This window comes from Microtus oregoni, unplaced genomic scaffold, assembly GCF_018167655.1.
Source record: "Microtus oregoni isolate MIOR12 unplaced genomic scaffold, Mior012 000001F_ref0000356, whole genome shotgun sequence".
NCBI classification, from domain to species: domain Eukaryota; kingdom Metazoa; phylum Chordata; class Mammalia; order Rodentia; family Cricetidae; genus Microtus; species Microtus oregoni.
Genome location: NW_024543060.1, coordinates 87,772,051 through 87,788,048, shown reverse-complemented (window position 1 = coordinate 87,788,048; position 15,998 = coordinate 87,772,051). Strand labels below are relative to the sequence as shown.

General features: G+C 45.3%; 1 protein-coding gene across 28 annotated transcripts in view; it reads left to right on the top strand.

Moving 5' to 3' along the window:
* Anks1b (ankyrin repeat and sterile alpha motif domain containing 1B) overlaps window positions 1–15,998 on the top strand; it is an 861,781-nt gene that overhangs the window by 827,490 nt on the left and 18,293 nt on the right. For all 28 annotated transcript variants that reach the window (XR_005975765.1, XM_041666272.1, XM_041666261.1 and 25 more), the window contains 3 exons: window positions 7,009–7,020; window positions 7,866–7,952; window positions 14,545–14,682. Coding sequence is in view for 27 of the 28 variants with exons in the window: in XM_041666272.1 (XP_041522206.1) it covers window positions 7,009–7,020; window positions 7,866–7,952; window positions 14,545–14,682 (237 nt within the window). In the remaining variant the exon portion in view is untranslated. The remainder of the gene's footprint in view (window positions 1–7,008; window positions 7,021–7,865; window positions 7,953–14,544; window positions 14,683–15,998) is intronic.

Below are 15,998 nucleotides of genomic sequence, written 5' to 3'. Positions count from 1 at the left end.
GTATTCACAGCATACAGAGGGGAATCCCACATCACCTCCCCTTTTCTGTTTAAATAAAAAGGAAGGTTTTAACTTTAACATAGTAAAATTACATAAAACAAAACAGGTATCAAGCAAGAATTACAGTTACAATATCTACTTTATCTTTTATCATAAGGAAAACTATAAATTTTTCAACTCCATCAAAGACTCCAGAAAGATATGATATTACCTAAGTAAGCAGGAAGTGCATTGTAAGCAACTTTCAAAACTCTAGAATTGACAGAGACATCTCGCTGTCTGGACAGTCACCCAAAGTTCTTCTATATCATTGGAGCATCTATCTTTAGCCTATAGGCCCATAGTATCCAGAAGATTTTTACATGAAGCATGAAATTTCAATGACAGTTCCACCTATATTAGTTTCTTCTGTGTCCTGCAGACTCTTTTATGAAGCAGGAACCCTGAAGAACAGTCTTACCTTTAGGAAAGTTCAGCAGTCATTTCTCTATGGGTCCTGCATGTCCAGTTTATATAGCATACCATCAAGCACTCCAGGCAAGGGCAGTTTCTTGCCTAAATGGCTAGCAAACTCCATAAGGAGCCTCTTCGGTGCCCATCTTCCTCTTAAAGTAGATTGGTGCTGCCAGGAGCAGAGTGTCTCACTGTCATGAAAAATCCTAAATTCTTAAACATTTTAAATGCCATATTCTGTAGTCTTTGAAAGATCTGAAGAATACCTATATAACTGAAATATATTGCTATATATCTAGAAAATCTAACTAACATGACTACAAGCTTGACTATTATATATATTATATATATAACTCTCCATTAACCTTAATTATACATTACATTTTTAAGTGAGTTGTACAAAGACAATACCTTAATCAAGAGCAGAAATATACATATAACAAAATTGACCTTAAATTTGTATCAATAAAGCAAGATCCATACCAATGCAAATCTCTATAGCATATCCCCCTTTATAAACAAACATTTATAAGCTCTATTTGGGAATTTGGGCATAGTTTTTTAGACTACTTCCTGCTCATTGGGGGCACTGTTAATCAGGTCTTTCCTGGTGTATTCTGTGTGCTAGGTTCATCTTAGTCAGCAGTTGGGCAAAGTAATTTTGGGGGGAGTGTTCACAGCAACCTTTCAGGGGATCTTGGTGCATCAAACCATATTAGTCTGTAAGCAACCCACAGGTTCTCATCCTCTGTGGAAACAAAAGAAGAACCTCTTTTCCAAAGCAACATATCCTTAGACTCAAATTTTAAAGTCAAGATACCTTTACATTAGTTTAGCTTAGCAGCCTATACAGTGAAATGTCTCTCTGTACTTAGCTCCTTCACAGTCAAAAAACTCAAAGAAAACATAATATACATAATCCAGACTCTCTTTGCATATTCCATCTTTATGTAACTTTTTCTTTTTTACTTCTTTTAATCTATGACTGTCTGTACTCTGTCTCTTTAAAGACTTTACCTTTTTTAAAATACCATTTACTTCTTTTTATAAATGTCTATATTCTTTTTCTTCTCTCTCCCAAGCCTGCGTACATTTATCCAACACCGTGACCCATTTAGAGGTCTTTTATGTCTGAATCTGTCCTGCTGTGTATCTGTAATTCTTTACTGTCCAGGAGCACTTCTTAAAACCTTAAGGGGCAGCTTTACCAGGGTATTTATGGCCCTGCCTGTTTGCTCTGCACAGTCCAACATGGTGGAAGCCCGTTCACCACCTCGGCAAGCCATGCACATTGTCCCAGTTCCAAGTTTGCAGCGGGTCCTTATCAAGCCATTAAGCAGTTGTAGCACTCTGCTTACAAACCCCGATTAAATGCTCGATAATCAGACCTCATCAGGGTTTGCTCTGGTAGCACAGACCAGGAAGCTGCAGCCCTTTCAAAACAGCATGGCGGTTTTTTTCTGCCACTGAATCAGGAAAACCTCTCTTAAAGGAGCTGCAGCTTACTGCCAGCAAAATGCTGGCTACCAAGAAGCCATGCTTAACTCTGTTCTTTTGTGTCTAAAATTCCTTTTTAAGCTTTCTCAGGTTTTTAAATGGATATCAGTTGGTCATGTGGGCACCAGAAGAAGACAGACACTTAAGAGAAATCCCACACTAGCTCAGAATTGAGTATAATAGAGGGTTATTTATTTAGGGGTAGGCTCACAGATTACAGTCCTCTGCTCTAATGGGAAACAGCAACCAAATCCCACAGCTGGAAGAGAGGCCAGATGCATGCTTTATATCAGCATATATAGTATAAGAGACAGGTAACTTAAAGGCTACTGGCTGTAGGAACTCCTGAAGCACCATGCTGAGGGACAATTCTACTTATTTTCAGAGCACGCTTTAAGGCTGAAGTCAAAGCAGCAGAGATAACTTCTGACCTGGCACCAAACAGTTCTTACTTTATATTTAAAAACAAAAAGAAGTTGGAATGGTGGTTCACACCTGACATGCCTGCATGTGGGTGATTGACCAGAATAAACTAAAGCTCTAAGTTATGTTCAGCTATAACTGAGGCCAACTGGGCTGTCTGAGACCCTCCATACATCAAAAAAGACAAAACTGGGGAGGTAGGTGAGTTGGTAGAGCACTTGCCTTGAAAGATTGAATGCCTGGGGTTCTGAGCATGTACTAAAACGAGAGATGAGGGGGGAGGCTCGACAGTCATGCTGACTGTTCTTGCAGAGGACTTGGGTTCAGTTCCCAGCGCTTACAAGGAGGGAGGCTCATGACCATTTGTATCTCTAGTTCTTGATATCTGACACCCTCTTCTGGCCTCTGCAGGAATGAGACATGCATATGGTACACATACTTCATGCAGGCCCAAAAGAAAGGTACACATAAAATAAATCTTTAAAAAAAGGCTGGGGGGGGCATGTTTGCAACCCCAGTGCTGAGAAGAAAGGAAAGGGACAGGTGGATCCCCCTGGGGTTCACTAGCCAGGTAGACTAGACTGGTTCGTGGGTTCCAGGCCGGTGATAGGTCCTGTCTGAAGAAAAATGAGAGCTGTGGAATTATTCTCTGGCCTCTATATGTGTGTACAAACATATGTGTATATATGGGTCTATGTGCACATGTATGTGTCTATATGTGACATCTGTGTGTGTACATACACAGGAACACACATACATATAGGAATACACACCCACACAAACAGGAAACAGGAAAGAACATTATTTCTTTTTCTCTTTTTTTAAAAAAAAAATCTAAAAGTGTTCAATTACTTCTTAGGAACAGTGTTCCAGATATGAAATTATGATTCAGCTCTGTTTGCTGATGCAGACAGTCTAGACCAAGAACCAAATAGATTGGAGAGATGCAGCATTGCTGTGCAACCAAACACTGCTTCTCTTGCGATAATAAAAAGAATCATCATCTTAGGAAAACATAAAGAAAATATGGTTGCATTTTCCCGTAGCAGTCTTCGCAGGAAGTAAGATGCAATAAAGCTTATTTGGAGCCTTATCCATGAATATCCTGCTGCTTGGGTGTTAGGAGACTCTCATTGCAATTCTGTGTCCCTGGTGTAAGGCTGGCACCAAAGGAGAAAGAATCTGAGGGCCAGGAAACCTCAGGAATGCCACAAAGATCTTAGGATAGAGCAAAGCAACAAGAAACCAAGGTTTGCCCTGAGCTCCTCATGGGGGAATTTTCTATCTGCAAAGTAACAAGCCTTGCATCTTCCACGTGTACATGGGGGCATCGTGACTACAGACAGACAGACAGACACTCAGCAAAGCAGAAAGCTAAATCCTAAAACCCAGATCTCCTGAGCTCAGCCTTTGTTACTTGAGGAGTGAATGATTAGGTCAAGTGTCCTCAGACCTGGGGAAGAGGAGAAGGGAACCATAATGGCCCCTCGGGGAACAAACCAGTGGAGTCAAGACTGCATTAGACCACCCCTGACGGGGCAGAAGCTCTACGTTCCCTTCCCTGAACCCGTAAAGCTTTCATGAAATGAGCACGTATGTACTGGATTTCCTGCCTCCCTGAAGACTGAGTATATTTTCCTTCTTTTTACAAGTGCTCATCTTTCATTAAAATTATATATAAAATATTTCTTTTCAAAGCTCCATCAAAGTACACCATCAGAAATTCCCCGAGAAAGAGGAAGGATTGTTGGCTCTTCTAGAAAACACAATGCCTTGATGGAGAAAGGTGATGTTCCAGACCTCCCAGGGTCCCCTTGAGCTTGGTGTCTTGGCTAGCCCAGTTCAGCATGTTCTTGCTAAAGAACTCAGTAGGAAGAGGACAGTCTGGGCTCCATATTGGAACATGTGACCACTTCCAACATTGTCACCACAGAGACTTGTGCCCAACCTCAACACTGAACCCCCCAGAGCTGCCTTGGCATGGGGGCAGGAACTGTTGGGCCATTTGTCTTTCCTCTGTAGTGTGGATCTTGGATGAGCGTGATGGGGAGTCTGAAGGCTTATAGAAATCAGTTTAACCCTCAGGTCAGCCCGCTGCCCAAGTTCTCCTCAAACTACCACTAATAAAATTGCTAACAGGTCTTTCCTGTTACTAAAGCCTGGGATTTTACACCATAAGTCTAACAAAAGCAATCCTCTGGCCCAACCAGAGACTGCTTTTTGTGTCTTCTTCATTCTTAGGAGATTGTGCTCTGCTTGTGCCTTCTAACCAATCTGCTCCTTGGTTTCTGTGACATCATCTGTGTTCATCTTCCTGTGCCATTCCTAGTTCCTTTGCCAGATCTTAAGAACTCATCTTTGGCCCAGCATGGTGTTGCAAGCCTTTAGTTCCAGCACTCTGGGCAGAGGCAGGTGAACTCTGTGAGTTCCAGGCTAGCTGAGGTTCATAATGAAACCTATCTCAAAAAAAAAAAAAAAGAAAGAAAGAAAGTATCTTCCCACCGAATGTGGTAGCACATACCTGTACACTCAGCATTCAGGAGGCTGAGGCAGGAGGATTACTAGTTCAAAGCCAACCTGGACTATACAGTGAAACCCTGTCCTAAAAAATGAGGGTGGGACTAATCTTCTGCTGAGGTTCCTACTCCACCCTAAGACACCCCATCAGCTTCCATCTTAGCCACCCCTCTGAAATCTGAGTTCCGTCTCTCATTTCTTGATGATTAGCGTGCTGAGGATGCAAAAGCATCTCTCTGTCCATCTTTGCAAAAGGATGCTGTCTACCCTCTGGCAGTGCCATCTCTGCTAACGGCTGCATCATCTGAGACAGCCTCCCACTCCTCTTCTGTGATGTCACAGAGAGCCTCTTGATCCTTCGCCCTCCATGGTGGGGCTCTTCCCCTGCAATCCACACTTCTACATCAGTCCTTGGATTTCACAGCAGCTTCCCATGTCCCTCATTCAGCCTCCATCTTCTGCACAGCTGCCAAAAAAGTCCCTACCTGCTTAACAGTGAATCTGCTCTTGACAGGGAAAGCCCTGCCTTTTCAAGTCAACTCTACGACCCTTCTTTCCCGACCGACACCTAAACCACCACAGAGCTCTCGTTTATACATGGATGTGACTCTGTTCTGAGAACAGCCCCCTCTTCCTCTTTTTGCCACTCAGATGGCAGAGCCAGCTCAGTGCCCCCAGCAGGAAATCAAGCTTGATAAATGAATAAATTTATTAATACCCGCCTTGCCCTTTGATTGAAGGTGAATGTTTTCCTAGTCACTATTCCAGAAGGACTCTGTCCACATCACCGTTGTTGCTAGCCATCAGCCCAGTGGCTCTGCTTTATGCCCAGTTCAGCCAAGAATGCGTGCTATGTGAGCCAAGATGGGCTCCCAATGCTGCCATGCCTTTTCTCCCTGGAAGCCATCTTACCCAGCCCTGTTTCCCACTTAGATTCTCCGCAACACAGAGCTAACTTGGGTGGCCAGTGAGAGCAGTAGCATTCACACACAATTTCACACCCCTGAGAAACGGACCCCGAGCTTTGCATTGACTAGCACAGCGGGCGGCCCCAAAATAACCACGCAACTGTTGAGCAAATAACAAACGGGTTTTTCTTAATACTAAATAAAATATTGGTATTTTCATCTTAATGTAGCTATATATTGTTTCAGGTTACAAATAGGTCTGTCCGGGAGAAAGTACTCACGCCAAGAGATGAGCGAGGTGGTTTGCTGCAATCCATTGTTACGCTTTACAAACTGTAGAGTTCTTCACACGAAATTCAGTCCACGAAATGACTGCCTGTGCCGCCCCGGCCTTAGTCACAGATTCAGCCACTGCTTTGCCTTAAAACCAGCACAAAGCATCTGATTTCATGATTTCTTCCGGCCTTGCCTTTGATTTGTCCTGCACATTGTTCAGAAGCAGTTAGGAAAAACATTCAGAGCACGAAAGTATGTAATGTTATATTCCACTTTTTAGGATGATTTTTTTTTTGGTAATTTAAAAAAAAATTGGCATGTCTAAGTAATTTTAAAACTAGTTAAAATACAGTTCAAGAGAGCTTCTCTTTATGTATTGTCATACTCTTAATAAATCTCTTCGTCTCTGAAACAGATATGGTAGCTCTCAAAAAAAATGTTGTGTCAGGACAATAAGCACCTCTTCCAGTGGCCAAAAAATACATACCGCATAATCACCACTGAGCGCCGTGAGCGCCACTCATCCCGTTAAAAGCCTTCTTTAAATCTGGTCACATTTCAGAATTTTTTTTTAATGGACAACTGAGTGATCTAAATAAACAAACAAAAAAAAAAGTTCCTATCCTTTTCCTGAGTCCCCTAATGTAGAGAGCTGGCTGTCTAAGGCCCACGGTGTACCTTTCCGGTATGTCCGTCCTAGGGCTCTGCAACACAGGACACAGAAAGATGAGACAACGGAGAAAGAGAACCAGAGGCAGGGTCAGCGTGAAAAGCCTCGCTGCCTCTGCTTCCGGCTGTGAGGCCTGCTCAGCCTTTACTTCCTAGTGAACTTCTGCTATTGGCGGGTTATTGAAATGGTTCCTTCTTCTCACACCCTCTCATGTGTTTTCTCTCCTGTTCTGTACCTACCTGTCCTGTGCGGGAAATCCTGCAGGCCAACTGTCAGGTAAGTCCATCTCCGATGGGTAAGGCGATGATTAAGAGGATGCAGGGAAGAAAATGAAGTAAACAAGACTATCGGTGACAGAGACAAATGGCAGGGCTAAGCAGGAAAGGCGCATGCTAAATTACACAGGAACTTTGCGCAGCTGGATAAACGGGAGAAGCTGCAGACCCCACATGTGAAGCCGGTGTGAACATCCGTCATGAGAGCTTAGCCTGCGGGAACACGGCGAGCTGTGTGATAAAATAGCTCGCCTGTCCCGTCTAGGGTTTCGCTGTGGCTAAGGACGCCTCCTGGAAGACTTAAGTTGTCATCAAGCTGTATGAAATCCTATGTGGTCCAGTGTGACTCTGCTATAAATATTATATCCACTTCTGGGATTTGGCCAGGATCAAAGCAAGTTTGCAGGGATGCGTTTTAAATCTCTCTTTTAAGTCCACATCTGAGCATCCCTATGCCTTGAAGAATGAAGGGACTAGGAGGATAGAACAGTGATGGTATAGATTCTGTTGCCGCTGAATGCACCTTTGGAGTTAAATGTGACGTGGTTTCGTTCTTCTTGAGGAAATAGACACCGAGTTCACTGTCCTCCTGCTGGGGGGAGGGGGAAGGACACCCTTGGACCCATAAGAAGTAGCAAGGCCAACAAATACTTTATAAGCCTAAAGCATAGCTAATGGCAAGAGAGACAGGCATTTAAATCTGATTGTGTTTGGTGTGTGTGTGTGTGTGTGTGTGTGGTTTTAGCCTCAGTTCATTTTTATCTTTCAAGAGGAAAAAAAAAAACAATGCGTTTCGGTTGCCATGCAACACACCCTGCTCTAACAGCGTTCTAATTTTAATTTCAGAAGTCTACAGAGCAAATGAAGAAAGTCCCCACTATTATTCTTTCAGTCTCATATAAAGGAGTCAAGTTTATTGATGCAACAAATAAGGTGGGTGTCAATCCTCTCTTTGGTTCAGACTCCCGACACGGCCCTGAGTATGTGATCTAAAACCCCTGCATTCCCCATTTCTATCTCGCCTCCCCCTCCTTGCCTTCATGCTTCCAGCTCACAACCAGAGCTGTGAATGTATGTGTGTGGACCCACTTACACACACAGAAAGGTATGATTTATTTGGGGTCTTGAGCTAAGATTGTTATAAGTATTTTGCTTTTCCATATCACAGTGTTCCCTCTGGTAGACTGGGGTCATTTAGCAGTCATGTCCCTTTGGATCTAGAGAACACTGAAACAACAACAACATCGCTTATTAAAGGCATGGTGCCGTTTCTTTGCCATAAGAACGTTAGTAGGTAAAGTGTGAGGACATTGGTCTTTCTGTGGTTCTCAGTGTGTGTGTGTGTGTGTGTGTGTGTGTGTGTGTGTGTGTGTGTTCTTGCCTTTGGAAACTACACTTGATCTTAGCCAAAAGGCCAAGAAGTGATTGTCCCTCTTTTGGTACAGCTCATGAATACCTGGGTAAGGAGCACATCCTGACTTTTTATATTCTATAACTACCTTTTATTCCTCACTAATGGGATGAAGAGAGTTGCTACTGTTTGTTTTCATAAGAGATGCAATCAAAAAAAAAACAACCGAGGACATGCTGTGTCTTGGTACTCACAGTGGGAACTTTTGGCAGCTCTGAGGTCAAGTGTGGCCAACTGGATTGTGTTTTCCTTGAAAAGTATCTTCGCGCTCCTGTCAGCGCCAAGACCACAGAATCCTGGTGCTAGCCTCAAAAGCCACTGTCACTGTTGTAAAACCTGAATGATTTCTCAACAAAACCCTAACAGTCCATGTATTTTTCTCTCCTGTCCCTTCGACTGATAAAGGACAGAAGGGAGAGACGAGGTCATCACCATTGTACACAGTGTCTGTCCCCTGCCTTGCTCACCCCGATCTTGCCCCTAGATACACTCCATTTTGGAGAAACAGAATGGGGAGTCATGAAGCAAGTCAACTCTAGCAGTGGTGATGGAGCCAGAGCCAACTGGATTGTGATATCAGGGAAAATCCCATGGACGGTGACCCTTTTGTGTCTCTAAACTTAAGCATCTGAAACAATCCTTTAGAAATTTTCCGAGTTGGTTTTCTATAAAATGTTTCATTGACAGTTGAATGAGCCCAAGCATTCCTAACTATGCTAAATAACAACCTCCCAATTTGGAAGAAAATTCTAGGACTCAGGCATAAAACCTATACCACAGCATCACCATGATGGCTAACAGTAGTAGCCCAAGTATATTAAAGTACCTTATCTTTAATGACGACTCAGCTGTGCAGTATGATATTGGCTGTTACGATGTCAGATTTGCAATCACAGAGACTCAAAACAACCCTTGATTGACTTTTTTTATTTCCTGGAGAATTTCGGTTCTGGTACATAAAATTGCCTTATCCTTAAATCAGAGTTAAGTTGTTTAAAGAGTTCTAATGTTTAAATGTTCATGAAGATACCGTTGCTTTCATTTCAGCTAATGTGAAAGGAAGGCTTTGGTACTTTGGTACTTGACCCCTCCGCCAACACATGCGCGCACACACACACGCCCTTCACCCTAACCTAGAGCAACCATCTCTACCCTATTGGAGTTGAAGAAGTTGAAGAGCAATGCTGAGTTTAACACTGTCTGAACTGAGTTAGATTCTGGCAATTTCCGAACACAAGTCATTTTCCCTTGAAGGTTGCTGCAGTCTGAAGGGTCTAGTCTGTCATTTAATGGTGTCATAACCACCTACATCAGTAGCATCCACTCTGCCCAGACCCCACCATCAGAACAGGGAGGGAAGCTTAGCTGCAGTTCGCAGAGAGAGACACACACAAAGGGACGTCATCACGGATGCTCTTGAGAGGCTTCAAGCTCAATCGCCAGTAATTGCGTAGACCCCTGCTCGCCAACCTCTTGGAAAGCATCAGCAAGGTAGTTTTATGTAATTAAAAACCCTGAAGAAAGGAGATCAGGGTATCTTTCAGGTCCCTGCTCTGTGGTCTGTGATAGATTTCCAGGTTCAGGAGCACAGGCACAGGGCGTCTGGTGGCTGGCGGCACACGCCTGGCTCTTTAAAGGACCTTCACTTCAGTTGGCCACGTAACTGCTCTTGCCCAGCGTGACAGTGTTGAGTCTGGGAGACTCTGGGAGGAGAGGCTCCCAGTTGCTGTGTGAGAGGGTGAAGTAGAGACTGATGAGGAGAATGAAGGAAGACGAGTAGTATAAGGTTGCATTGGGAGCTGAGGAGGATGGCCAGGGCTGAGGGGCTAGCTTCAGAAGGCATGCAAGAGCTGCAGGAAGGGAGAAGAGATGAAGGCAACCGCTGCATCCCAGAGTCCTTGGACGTCCCCCTCTGGAAAGTGCTATCTCGGCTGGAGCGCTTGTCGAGTGGAAGTGTGTGAGAGGATCGCATCCTTTCAGAAGCTGGTGACCAGGAAGCCTGGGCTAGACACACCTTAGTGTGTTTCCATTGTGTGTGCGTGTCCCTCCGCCTTAAACCGGACAGGTCTGTCCAGTCCACGCGGACACCTTAAGGTCCCTGTCCTTTGTCCAGTGTCTGCCTGCTGCACAACCTATTTATCACACCTTTCCCACTGCCTCAACTAATACATTTTCTATTACTCCTCAGCTACCTGCTGCCGATTAGTTTACAGTACAATGGGTAATGAATTAGATGTTAATTACCCTTCATTTCCTATTAGGCCCGATTAGAGAAGGCAAAGATGAAGCCTCCAATGCAATGAGGCATTTCTTTTTCAGTCAATAAGGAATAGCTCAGGTTCGTGGGGAAGGGCCAGATGCCTGGTTATAAACACACAACGGTACCGCCTAGCAACTTAGGGAAGCTACACACTAAGCCTGCTTTAAGAAAGGAAAAGCAAAGGGGATCTTGAATTTGAACTGGAACCTGGGATACAATTAGTCCTACGATGTTGGAGGGAAATTATATCTGCTTCTGTAGCTCAGCAGCCCAGAATCAGCCCCTGCAGGAACCTGGCCGCCAGGACTCCAGCTGTTTGGTTATTGGCCTTTCTTGAGATTAGCAGGGTCTTAGAGGTGACCCAGTTCCAATGTCCAGGAATGACAGAGACTTGGGTCATATTTACCCTCCTATGGTGCCTCTCTCCCTAGCCTTCCCAGTGACTGCACTAGGAGGAGTGTAGGATTGGAATCCTTTTCATTTTATTTTCTGAGTATTGTTTTTTTCTTCGAATGGCAACCTCCAACATGGCAATAAGTGCTCATAGCACATGCTTCTCACAAGCAGCTGGGAGTCCCGAGAGACCACAGTTGGTAGGTACTACAGTCTTCAGCTTCCATCACCCCACAGGGCATCCTCCGTTAACAGCCTCTCAGAGCGCTGCCTCCATCCTGGTCCTTCTCTAGAGGGCGCACTTCAGACCCTTGATGGGAAAGAGTCTGGCCTAAGGAAGCGGTCAAGGGAGACTTTCTGTGGTAGGGTGAAGACTAAAGAATATGATGAGAGGTAGATCCTTAAGCCACACCCATCTTTGAACCGTCATATTAAGTGGCCGGGCCAAACAGTTCTGTGCCGCACACGACAGCCAGACACACCCATAGCTGTTTCTCCAGATAGTGAAAGGTGAGGGTCGAGCAGAAGTTGAAAAGCATTAAGCGGCCAAACTCTATCCAAAGGAGAGTAGGTGAGCTCCTCCCCAGTTCTTCTGGTGAGCCTTCCCTGGAACAAACCTCCCTAGGAACGGAAGCTAACACACAGAGGCTGGTCTTCCACTGAGCTATCTCATCTGCGGAGCACCCACAACCGAAGCCTGACTGAAGAGCCAGAGATCCAGTTTCCATAATGCCTGCAGCTGCAGAGCCCTTGGCCTCGGAGCCATTCCACAGAGAGAGACCTGGCCTCGCGTTCCCAAAGGTGATGAGGGAGGCGACATCTCTCCTCAGACATCCCAGTCCTCACCAGGCTCTACCAGGGATCTCTCACAAAGCTCTGCGAGTATATTCCCGCCTGAGGATAGACCGTCTTCATGGTATGGCTTTCCTCCTAGCTGAGACATTTTTAGTAGAGAGGAACGATGACGTTTGTATAACACAAGCATCGCAGGTGCCTCAAAGGAACATTAAAGCTGCCCCTGCCCCTGCCCCTGGGGGTGAGCTTCAGTGATAATGACTCAGTTCTCTCTGCCACTCCTGGGCTCTTGGGGATAAGAAAGAAAAGACCTTCAAAAAAAAAAAAAATCCTGGGAAGGATTCAGAAGGCAGGAGGGCAGAGCACTGGAGACCCAACTTAGCTGCTTCATAGTTTTGTCGGGGACCACAGCATGGTCGCAGTGAATGGTCACGAGCTGGGAAATGCAGCACTGCAACCCTCGCGGGGCACTCGTTAATGTAACATCTCCCCGACGCTGACAATGTCCTCGAGGACACAAATGCCAACTGAAAGCTGGAGCCGGTACTCGCCAGCTCGATGTAGCTCCTGGGCAGGTATTTGGGTTACTTTACACATGGCTATGACAAAATACATGATGGGAAAAGACTGAAGGGATGGAGGGTTTGCCCTGGCTCACAGCTCAGGTATCATCACCCATGGTCGCAGAGATGCCACAGCAGGCAGGGGCTAAGCGCGCTGATCACATAGCATCCACAGTGGAAAAGCAGAGAGAAGCAACTGTTTCATTCAGCTGTCTCTCTGCTTCTCAGTCAGTCTAGAAGTGGGCCCATAAAATGGTGCTCCCCGCAGTGGCCAGGCCTCCCCACCTCGATGACATAAGATAGCCCCCCTCGAGCAGGCCCAGAAACCCTTCTCCCACATGAAGGTAGCTTTTGTCCAGCTGACAGCAGTCCCCACCACGGCAGCTGAAGCCAATGCTGAGTCCAGACTTTTGAAGTCCAGCAGCAATCCAGTGAGGGCCAAGACTCTCTGTGGTACCTTCAAAGACTACAAAGACCTTAAAATTCCTTCTAAAGACCCATGGGTTCCTGATTCGGTACCTGAGTGCAGGAAGAGGACCCTGGCTTCCTATGTCAAAGCTATCTAGCGGTACAATGTTGCTTGTTTGTTGTTTCCAGTTTCAATTTGAGTTATTTTTTTGACAGAGCAGCTGCACACAGTGTCAGCATTCAAGGCCACAGTGAAGAATGTCTTAATTTAATTTTCTCTTATGTGTTAATTCTGTAATTGCTTCCCAACCACAGAGCTTGGTAGAGTGAGGGACATGAAGTACTCGCGGAGGGCGCTGGCAGGGAAGGACATTTTGTCAGTGTTTTTCAGCATTGATGAGTAGACGTGGAACATTGTATTGCCAACGGGTTCTTTAAAATACGCAATTAAAAAGTAATTAGGGTAACTGAAGCATTGGGGTTTTTATATCTATGACAACTGCAAAAGACATGAGAAATTGTAAGATAAAAAGGATTGTACCATTGTAGGGCTTTTTAAATACATCTGTGTATCAAGAGAAGCTCCCAGCAGGTTTTGCAGCAAAGATGTTGCTCTCTGGCTATCTGTGCTTCAGGACAATGGTACTGACCCGTTCCTCCCACCAGTTATTCCCAGAGGCGAGGAGGGGGGATGTAAAACGTGGCAGTGTCCTCAAGAGGGTCAGCACCCCCAAAAACCCAGACCTCACACCTGCCCTGCGTGAGGCCCTGAAGGCCCAGTTTCCTCACCTGTAAGAAAGTGACAGCCACACACACACACGTACACACATGCACACACGTACACACACATGCACGCATACACCACTATTCTGTGGTGGGTCTAGTGAGCACAGAGCTATCCTATTCATAGGTCCTTGCATCCAGCAAGGCACCGCAGCCTGACTATCACACTGTAGTGTTTCCCTTGGCCATGCACTCTCAGCCTTCTGAAAACCTTGCACAGAGAGAGACAGAAAGACAGAGAGCACACTCTGGGGCTTCCCCACCTGCTTTGTTCTGACCGGGCCCTTGCTTTGGGAGTGGAGAGGTTGGCATAGAACCAAAGGTAGAGCACGTCTCCAACATGATCCAGGTCCCGGGTTCCGTCCCAGCGCCTAAGAAGGAAGGGGTGGGGAGGAACAGAGGACACACACAGCCGTGAAGGATTTGGACAGCCTCCTGCACCCACAGCTCCCCTCACACATGCAAGTGGCAGATGACCGCTTCCGTTGGCAGTAGGCAAGATTGCCTGTCTACAGCAGGATGTGGGGAAGAGATATGGCGACATGTTTAGCAATTACTGTTTTGTTTCATTTTCTAATTGTCTGTCCCCCAGACTGCTTCAGTACACAGTGTCTGGCAAGGGCTCATCCAGGATATGATGATTTTAGGATTATTATTATTACTATTATCATTATTATTACTACTATTATTGTTGTTGTTGTTATTATTATTATTATTATTAAATGCAAACATTCCTTCCAGACCTGGTGTACATCTGCCCATGGATGGACACACTGAATCACTCTGAATACTGCTGGCCTAGAACATCCTAGAGAAAAAGAAAAGCATCTGGGTTCCCAGAATTACCGTGCTGATTCTAAAGCATGCAGTTTCTCCAAGGAAAACGGTGATGGTTTGTGTCGTTTCTTCTAGAACATAATTGCTGAGCATGAAATTCGTAATATCTCCTGCGCCGCCCAGGACCCAGAAGACCTCTCAACGTTCGCTTATATCACGAAAGATTTGAAGTCCAACCACCACTACTGCCACGTGTTTACTGCCTTCGATGTGGTGAGTCCCCGCCTGCTCTGGATACATGCTCCATAGATGTATGCACTGGTTTGCTCGTGCCGCTGTGACAAAACACCACAGACTCCATAGTTTAACCAATAGGAATTGATTGCCTGTGTTTCTGGCAGCTGTAGTGCGGGACCAAGGTTACAGTAAGCATGGTTTCTTCTAAGTTCTCTCCCCTCCAGTGTGTGAACAGTCAGTCTTCTCGTGAAGTCCTCTCTGTGTTCTTCCATCCACAGAGATGCCTGCCTACAAATTCTCTCTTTTGAGGGCGCCAGTTAGACTAGATGAGAGCCCACACTAATGACCTATTTTAACTCAGCCATCTTCCTAAAAGCTCTGTCTCCCAATCCCATAACACCCTGGAGCCCCTAGAGATTAGATCTTCAAATGGGATTTTTCAAGGCGATCACCCAGAAAGCCAAATAAGAAGTATTTTAACAGGCTGGGCTTTCTTGAGTTTCCTGTGTTTTCAGTCTCTCGTTCAAGTTAGAACTCTGTATTTTTCCTTATACCTCAACTGTTGAGACTCAACTCTCAACTTCCAGTTTTCAGATTAGAGAAATCCCTTCCTTCTTCTAGTCCCAAAAATACAGCAAGATCTCCCGCCTCCTGTCCCTTTGTTAGCTCTGCAGGTTGCTCTAGGTACCATTTCTAAGTATTAGGCATGATAAATTTGTTCACCTCCATAATATTCAGGAGGGGCAGGGGAGAAAAATCGAACCGCAGCTGTTTAGTTTTCGGATCATGTCTTGATGAATTCAGAGGACGTGTGGCAAACCGCTGTAGCATTTATCCTTCATCCAGATGTCTGGCTTAGCGTGGACACTCACGGGCTTGCAGTTCTTGAGTATGCTCCAAAGGATTTTCGTTTTACCCAAATCTGGTGCTTTAATCCTCGCTAAGTGCACGCAGTTTGTCGAACTTCCAAAATCATGACAAAGACCACCCGCCTTGACCTGGACCTGAGCAGTTCTTTATATAGGGCAATTCCCAGTCCAATCTTAAGGCCTTACAATCCATTTGAGCCATCCTCTGGGTTACCAGTGATGACAAAATAAAGTAACAGATCCCTTCTGAAGTTCAAGTGCATGTTCAGCCCCCCAGGTGGGATGGATGGGTGGGGCTTTGTGGTGGCCTTGTTGTTCTAAGTATCCGGTTATCGGCTTCTCATAGACCTTTCTCAGGCAGGGTACTTTTTCATACTGACATCACGTCCCACGCGTTTATCTGCTCTCAGAATAAGCCTCGGTGATGGTGATGAACAGGAAGCTTCCTGTTTGTGAAATGTCCCGGAACAGTTTCCCCTAGAA